General features: G+C 32.3%; 1 protein-coding gene across 6 annotated transcripts in view; it reads right to left on the bottom strand.

Annotated features, from left to right (window-relative positions):
* NLGN1 (neuroligin 1) overlaps positions 1-9,720 on the bottom strand; it is a 787,895-nt gene that overhangs the window by 429,808 nt on the left and 348,367 nt on the right. For all 6 annotated transcript variants that reach the window (XM_004674974.2, XM_004674975.2, XM_004674972.2 and 3 more), the window contains one exon: positions 9,177-9,329. In XM_004674974.2, the coding sequence (XP_004675031.1) occupies positions 9,177-9,329 (153 nt within the window). The remainder of the gene's footprint in view (positions 1-9,176; positions 9,330-9,720) is intronic.

Below are 9,720 nucleotides of genomic sequence, written 5' to 3'. Positions count from 1 at the left end.
GAGCAGCGGGCGGGTCAGGAGAGGTCTGCCACGCCATGTGGTCTCCTCCGGGGGCAGGTGGGAATAGAACTCATGCGGAAGTGGCTTAAGCTTCTCAGTGCAGTGCTTTAACCCGCTGCGCCACCATGGAGGGCCCTAAACACACTTTTAAAATGCAAATCTAATCATGTCTTATCATCGCTTCTCATTCATTTGAAGTCCTAAATATTTAATGAGATGTTGCACAGCTTTCTGTCTGTTTTCAACCTTACTTAACACTTCTCACCCCTTACTCAAAGCATTCAAGCTGGGTTGTGACAGGCCCTCATGTCTGTGAGCTTCTCTTCCTCCTATTTCCACCCAGGCTTTTGCACAAATTGACTCTTCCTCCCCTCTATGACCACATAGGGCCAACACCTATTGACTCTTAAATCGATTTTAAGTTCATTCAGCAAGTAATTTCTGAGCAAATAACATTTATCAATGGTTATTTTAAACTTTGGAGAGCTCGACAGTAATAAAGCAATATAAACAGGAAAAATCTAGGTATAGTTACTATAATGCAGAGAATTTTAAAAAAGAGATGAGTTGTGACATGTGGCTCTTTTAGGGTGGATCAACAACATTTTAGAATGAATTATATTTCTGAGAAGATATTTAGAAAAGATTGGAGCTAAAGGAAATAGCCTCACAAAAGGCAGGGACAATGAAAAATGCATACGAAACCTCTAAAATGAGAATGAGGTCATTGTGTATGTGTATGAAGAATAAAAGATAACTGGAAAAAAGCTGAAAATCTTTTTGAGATAAACCAGGAGATAGAGACATAAGAGGTGCAGATGCAGATACCTATTCTTGCAAGGTTTTCTTCAATAGGGCAGGATAGTAGTGTGAATTTTATTTTAAGTGAATAATGGGCAGTCACTGGAGGGTGTAAAGCAGAAAAGTTAACTGGTGTAATTTGTTTTAAAAGATAATCTGACTTTGCAATAAAGAGAGTGAATAATAGGTAAGGACTAAAGTTAAAGAGGAAAATAGTAAAAGTTCAAGGAGACTTGGCATAGTTTAGAAGAGGGGACTGGAAAGCAGACAGGTTCAGGATGTATGTTGGAACAATTCAGTTTAAAAAAAAAAAAAGCAGATGAATTGGATATTGAGTATAAAGGAGATAAGAACCAGCAAAAATCTATAGTTTTTTCTTTGGTCACTCAGGTGATTGCAGCTCCAATGTCACCAGAGTAGTGTTGTGCTGACACGACTATTTGAGTTAGAATCTTGCAGTCGCCACTTAACAATTGTATAACTGTCAATAAGTTCCTTTACCTCTCTGTTAATTTAGTTCTGCATTTATAAAAGTTGGGAAAGAACAACTTTACTTCAGAGAGTTACTAAGGGAATTTAACAATGTAATTAATCCACATAAACTATTTAACACAGCTTTTGAAATAAAGTTCCCCAATGAATGTGGCTACAATCATTGTGATTGTTGCAGTTATTTTTTATAAGCTAGATGTGGAAGACCATGAAATAAACAGACATGAGAAAAAAAACATTAAGTGTGAGTTATTTCCAAATAGCTACCTGGTGAAGTCAGCAGATAAAAGTACATAAAATGTTGGTGTTCTAAAGAATAGTGAAAACTGAAGAATAATTCCAGAAGTCACTTCCATAGAGAGGACTTGAGAGCCATGCAGGAAGTTCCCTAAGGAGATACTGTAGAGAAAGAAGGGAAAGAGCCGAACAATCTGTTCAATGACACTTCACAATTTAGAGATTAGGGTACCAGGGGAGGTGCCAGCAGAGGAAACTGAGAAGGAGCAGGAAGTAGTAAAGTAGGGAGAAATTCTGGGTTGATGCCACAAACAGCACACGTAAGACTAGATGTGCCTCATGATATGGGAAGATAAAGTAAGGTAAGAAGGGAGTGACTGAGGAGTTTGGCAACTTGGGTCCTTGGAAATTTTGAAAAAGGCTTTTTCACTAGAGTATAAAAAGTGGAAACTTGTATATCATGTCCTCTAGGAAAACTTTTTCTGAGTCTCTAGAATAGCTTCCCTTACCTCTCATTGTACTTGTCATTTATCTAAAATTTGTTATATAGGTACTTATAAAGAAAGTCAATGTTGCAGTAAAGTATTATATATGCTAAATACCTTATTTGTATAATTAGTCTTTTATTTTCTTTATCCCCCTAATAGCTAGTAATCTACTGGACAGCAGGGAATATATATTTTGTTTTTCACAATATCTTAATAACTGTAAGAATACCTGATACATAGCACTGCTTCATGTACAATGAACTAATGAGTGTCTAAATTTATAAATTAATGGCTAAACTTACTTTGCTACACCTAGAACATATTTTAATAAAAACTAACTTATTTTAACTAATATACACACTTACTCACCATGCTTGATATTCAGGTTATTTCTAAGCTTTTGGCAAGGCAAAAATCACTTTTGCCTCAAGTCACTGGAAGTCATTCTGAAGGGAGCATAGAATAAAAATACCAAATAGAGAATTTGTATTACATTGTATCATTATCCATCTAGTTTATTTTTTTCCACAAAGGACTAGCTATCTCTACAATTGGAGTCAATTTAGCTCTCAATAAAAAATTGATTAACAACCAACTCTTTATAAAGCCTATTTGAGAACACTCCCTTGTGGCGCGACAGGCTAAAGCATAGCACTCCAAAGCTAGAGGAGGCTGCTTCAGTGTGAGATTGATCCCCAGCCAGGAAGGAGACCCACGTGGAATGACAGACTTCTGTCTTGCCTGATGCTCCCCTCAGCAATGTACCTCATCAATCTGCCTGTTCTTCTCCCCACATTGTCTCCGATGAATCCTCTCACTGCCCCTGCACCTCTGGCCTGTACCCTAGTTCTGTATGTGTAAATAAATATATCTGTAAATAAATCTTTAAAAAAAAATTCAATAGGCAAGGGAATCTCAACTCTAATGTATCAAATCTGAAACTTTTTTTTTTAAGATTTATTTACTTATGTACACAGAACTAGGGTATGGATTAGAGAAGCAGGGGATAAGAGGATTCACCAGACAGAGTGGGGAGCAGAACAGAGAGATGTACTGAAATACACTGCTGAGGGGAGCAGGAGGTGGGTCAGGAGAGGTCTGCCACCCGCTTACACTGCAGTGACTGCAGTAACTTAATAGTGCTGTGTTTTAGTCTGTTGTGTCACCAGGGAAGGCCCTCAAATTAAAAGCATTTAAAAAATAGTAGCCATTACATTAAAAATGTAGATAACTAGGGCTCTCCCCAGTGGCACAAAGGGTTATAACACAGCACAATGAAGCTCTCTGAAGCCAATGCATGATGTGGCAGACCTCTAATGATCGGCCCGCTGCTCCCCTCAGCAGTGTATTTCAGTTGATCTACCTGTTCTGTTCCCCACTCTGTCTCTGGTGAATCCTTTCACACACATCGACCCCCAACTCTGGTCTCTACCTCAGTTCTGTGATAATAGGACAGACCTAAAAAACAAATTTAGGAAAATTAAAGGTTAATTAGGTCTGTAGTTACCTACATTTGTAGTGATTGATTGATTGATTTTTAAAGATTTATTTAGTTATGCTAAGTGAAATCAACAAATATTTAATACAATATGTGAAGTGCGCTGGGTTGATATTTTGTAACACAAAACCATAGAAGTTATGAATTTTATCATGTCACTGATCTTTACAGAGGATTAATGCTAATAATCATACACTGAGAATATTTCTGAAACTTCTAATGGATGAAGATAATCACACTCTCCTTATATTGTCAAGTGTTTCAAATAAAATAAATTCATATGATAAATTTCTCTGAATTATGAGTGAAAACCTTTACATTTTTTCTGATTAAAGTGGATATGTTTCCTTTACCTGATAATGACAGTTTTGAGATCCAATCCATTATCTATTTTGCCTTGTATCTGGGAAAATGGAATATACCTTTATGTTCAATTGTAGTACATATTCATAACTGAAATTTTGGTATCTTTTCTTTATATTGTGGGTAATATTATTCAGTATAACTAAGTAACCTATTTTTATCTGGGAAAATGGAATATACCTTTATGTTCAATTGTAGTACATATTCATAACTGAAATTTTGGTATCTTTTCTTTATATTGTGGGTAATATTATTCAGTATAACTAAGTAACCTATTTTTATCTGTGCACTATTCCCATATTACATGTACCTTTCTGAAGTAGAAAAATATATGAAAAAGTAAAATAGAAGGAGTGTCTGCTCTTCCTTAAATCCCAGAGATAATCTGCACTGCATGGTCTTGCTCAGAAACTACTAATTCCAAGAAAGCATTTTGACTCTTCAAAGTAGAATGACTCCTTCTCTTTTACACTTTCTAAAGACAATTGGTTATGTAGGAGAACATTATCATTTTTAAAACTTGCTATTTATATATATATTACTCTCAACAGATCACTGAATCCAAACACATTGACCTGATAGTCCATGCATTTTTTCACTTGATTTTTCTTTTCAAATATCAAGTGACAATATATACACAAAATGATTAACAATCTTATATTGTTATAAAATAAATAGAATTATATATTTACTAAGTATTTTTCTTACCGTTTTATCACTCATAGATGTATATAATGAATATTATATATTAGACAGTACATCACACTGAAGTTATATGTATGCCTGTCATTGTCATTTGTCTGATAACATGTTAATACTCCATAGACAAACTAGTTACAAGAATCAAAAAATCCCATTAATTATTTCTAATAGGATAACAATAAACAGAGGTGGTTATTAAAAGTAATAAGTAGCAAAGTTAGCAAAAGCTCATTTTAAATGATGTAGCACTGACTGGGATTACAAAATAACCTAAATGTAATTCTACAAATACAAACAGATGGGCTAATACATTGTTAATTTTAATAGTGGGTTGGGCAGATACGTTTCTCTATAAAATATTATTTTGTATATAAAATATTGATTCCCCCCAAATTTCTAAATAAGCCAGCACTTTTAAACCCTTTAAAGTAATATTTTTCTGAAACTACACTGACTAAAATTAGGAATGCATAACTGCACCTAAAAATGCACATTAAGAAAAAAGTAACTTTTCAATTTATATCATATTAAATGATATAATTATTTAAGTTTATCTCCACAAAAGGATCTAAACTTTTTTCTCTAAAGTCAACATAAATTTATTCCAAATTTAGAGAAGGCTGAAATACATTTTCATACCAAGTTGATGTACTATTGTATTTTTGAAGTATGAAAATCCATTATAATTTGGATAATTTCTATTTTCAAAAATATGTATTGCACAATATCTCTGCCTGAATAATGAAGAATTCCTCTCACATTCCCTTCATTTTCTTGTTCATGAGTACATGTTTATCCTATTTACAAATATAACATTTAATACTAGTTTTCTCTTTTAAAGACTCATAATCAAGACATTTGCCGCTAAGCTTCCAATATTTTATTTTTCACTAATTACAAACATACTAGTCTAAAGAATAATTCTAATTTAGTAGAAATTTAAAACTATAACCACCACAGCAGACATAATGATGTAACACACTTTACCACAATAAAACATTTGAAATAAAAGAAATTACCAATCAAAAATACCCTACTTGGAAAAGTTATCCTTCAGACATGAAGAAAAATAATTTTCCAACAAAAATTAATAATTATAAGAATTAGTCTAAATATAATTTAAGGTACTATGCAAAGTTGGATTAAATAACAAAGGACAAAGAAAACATGCAGTGAGCTCACATTAAAACTGGCTGAGAACAAAAGATGCTTCTAAGTATCTAGCTATTCAATGAAGAAGTAATACACTGAATGAAATAATAGGGCTATTGGGCCCTCCCTGGTGGCGCAGGGGGTTGAAGCACAGCACTAAGAAGCTAAAGCCACTTCCCCATGAGTTTGAACCTTGCCTGTCCTGGAGGTGATCCACATGATGCGGCAGATTTCTCTTGATCTGCCAGCTTCTTCCCTCAGCAGTGTACTTAGTCAATCTGCCTGTTCTGCTCCCCATTCTGTCTCTGGTGAATCCTTTCAGCACCCCTGCCCCTCTGACCTGTACCCCGGTTCTGTATGCACAAATAAATAAATCTTTTTAAAAAAAATTAGAAAAAAAGAAATAATAGGGCTATGGAGAGTTGTAAGGCACAAGCAGAGATGTGAAGTTTGCAAGCAGAGTCCTAAATTCCCTGATCTTTACTATCAACCTTATTAGCAGGGATTTTTTTTTTCTTTCACCATCAATAGAATTTCCAGTACAATAATGGTAATAGTATAACTCCTGAGAAAACCGCAAAAGGAATTTTGTGCAGAGACAACTGAGCTACCTTCACTTAGCAATGACATTTTTTTTTTCAACATTTTAAATGCTTTAAACTGGAAAACAAAAAAAAAGTATCTCTCCTTTGGGATAGCAAATTTAAGTTGACACTAATTACCTTGCATATCTAAAATACCCTGACATTTTCTGTTATTTATGTGAGAACAATATTTCTTGCAATTAACTAACCTGTATATTACACCCCAAAATTCATTTCCTTTACACCAAAACTTTAAATTCAAAACACAACACAGAATGTCTTTCGAGGTCGGGGAAAAATCTTCTTAGTTCCTATTTAATTTTCAACAGTCTTCTAAGTGCAATCTAAAGAAAAATACTTTTGAATCTCACACCCAGGAATTCTTGGCTTACCTTGTTATTATGAATCAAATTATTAGGAAAAATACAAGTTTCACTTTTTTTTTTTTAATTGCAGTTCTCTGCCAGATGAACTGTTGAACTATTTGTGGTATACTACACAGCCAACATATACTGAAACAAATGTTCTGATAATTCATTTTTTAATGAAATAAAAGTCCTAACACGTTTCAGGAAGAAAGTAACCAGAATTCATATGTTCTAGGACTAACATTGCAGAAAGTTTCAGTAACAAGATTTTATACTTTATCCTGTTGAAAAGAGGACTACAAAGGACAGCTGATTCTTAATGTTGATTCTAAGGTGTCATCAAGAGGAATAAAGGAGACAACTAAAATTGAAATCTAAATTACATAAAGCAGGACAAATGCAGGAAAATCGTTCATCATCAACAATAGCACCGCTTTCCATTATGTGAAGTAAGAAATGGAGTTCATTTTATTTTGTTGTTAGTTAGTATGTTGTACTACAATCCAATCAGATAGTTAGTCATTTAAAGATAGGATATAGGCACTGATATTGACTCCTATTGAATCTCTAGCAGTCAATACATAAAAATGTAGGCAGAATTTATATAAATATATAATAATAGTTATTTTACAGCATGTTACTTTATGTGGACATTAACTAGTAACAGAGTAAGGTGTGGTCAACATATATTTTTAAGGGAAATTGGTACATATGACAAATAGTTGTTGAAGTCCTAAAATATGCCATTACTACTGTATAATATTAAATTTTAAAACATCTATCTATTCATAAGCCACATGCTTTTCAATTTGAAAACTTCAGAAAAATGAGAATAGTAACCAATAAAAACAACTGAGATTTGCAAAATGCTATAATTAAATTTAAATGTATTAGTGAAATTTAAGATCCTCACATTAAAATACCACATAAGAGATAAATGATAACCCTCATATATTTAAGCGATTAATGTGAACATATCTTTTATACAAATTCCAACGTAGAGAATTTTCATTGATGTAATGACACTTGCCCACTAAAATTATAGCAACATCTGAGGCAATGAATGATTAGCAACTATAGGGTTACTACATTTTCCTGAATTAGTGTTACAGAAATATCTTATATCTTCATTGAAACATTATATATGCATGTGTGTGTTATAATATATGTAGTATATATATTATATATATATATTAACTCTGCATGATATATATACATATATATGTGTGTGTGTGTATATATATATCATCCACCAACTCCAAGTTCAAACTAGCAATCTAAAAAAAGATCAAGATTTCACCTTTACATTGCTAAAATCTCTTCATCCAAGCCATACAAAATTGACTGCTAAATTATTGTTATGTTTTGTATAGAAAATACATTATGATTGTACAGAAGGAGCTAGAATAATGATAACTAGCACAAAGAAGGAAAATAAACACAAGTGGTTAAAATATATATTGTTAGTATTACCATAAAAACAACAAAATTGTATTCTTTTTCAAAATATTCTGGCATAATTAATGAAAAAGTGAGATGCTTCATTTTGTAAAATAACATCATAAGTTAAATATATATAAGTATATAGTATGACTTAAAACATCGAGACAATTAAGATTAAAAGAAGTAAAATCTTTGTGATTAATCGTACTTTAAGCAAATACTTTTATTTAAAATACTACAAAGCTATCTTATTAAATGGTACTGTAATTGTATTCCTTAAATTGTTATAATAATGTAAATAATAAAATTATATAAGTAGAAGAACAAGTATTTACTATAAAAGTAGTTCTAACATAAAGCTCTACTCCTGTTTCAGAAACTTGGTAAATTGTTTTGCAAATAATATCTATGTATGTTTTTTTTCTAAACAAGAATCTCTACTTTTGTGTATGTATACAGTATTGAACTGAACTCTTTGCCACTTACGTAATCAATATGTATTTTCCAATTCAAATAATTTAATCAAATACATATTAATATGAAATATTTCTAGAAATTATTTGACAAATTAATTTTAAAAACAATTATTACCTACCCTATTCCAGAATGAACAATCATTCACCACAATCAGTCACACCATATACATATTCTTAAAGAGAATATAAATTTGCTTCTAAGTTCAGAGGAAACCTTAGATAATGTTACAAAATTGTTAAAAACAAATGTAGGAGGAAACTTGTTCACCAACTAATTCTTCAGAAGCAAACTGCCATTACTGATTCCCTTTTATAAGATCAAACCAGGAAAAACAATGCTCACCAATATGAACAATTTTCCCTCTTTATTTTTAATTCTCAATAATGCCCCTGTCTTTCACCAGGTGATTTATAAGTAAAGATACCACTTACTGATAATTCCAAAACTTCGGTTTCAAACAAAGGCAATATGCACAGAATAATGGGTTAAACAAAGCTAAGCCAAATAAGTAAATCAAAATAAAACTGTAATACACTTCATGAATTCATGGTGAAAAAAAGAAATTTCTTACCAAGTACCCCAAGTCGATAGTTGACTGTGATGACAATCACATTGCCATAACTTGCCAAGACACTCCCATCATATAAATTTCCAGTTCCTTCCATATATGAACCACCATGGATATACACCATCACTGGTTTGGGACCCCCACTATCTCGAATATCTGTAAAACAAATGGTTGACAATTGTTCTTATCCTCAAAAAACACATAATGAATAAGAGAATAATTTACTTCATCTTAGGGGCAAAAAAGGATATGATTTTAACATAGTTATTTAAATTGGTTTTTGTTAAAGTGTTTCTTAAGCAACATATTAAAAGCTACTATGGAATAAAAGGTAATAGACCCATTGAGTTTTATATAAAAAATTGTCTGAAATGATAGACTGATTTGTAAAACCTAGCCAAATTGAAGGCATATTCAAATTTTAGTGCTTTTTATTGATTCCTAGTGGCAGTCAAAATTTAACAAATAACAGAATGATAATGACTCCTAGAACTACTTTTTAAAAGTTGTTACGGACACATGGAATTTATACACCATAAAGTAAAAA

The sequence above is a fragment of the Condylura cristata genome, unplaced genomic scaffold (assembly GCF_000260355.1).
Source record: "Condylura cristata isolate star-nosed mole 26May11 unplaced genomic scaffold, ConCri1.0 scaffold00003, whole genome shotgun sequence".
Lineage (NCBI taxonomy): Eukaryota > Metazoa > Chordata > Mammalia > Eulipotyphla > Talpidae > Condylura > Condylura cristata.
This window is presented reverse-complemented; position numbering and strand designations above follow the sequence as displayed.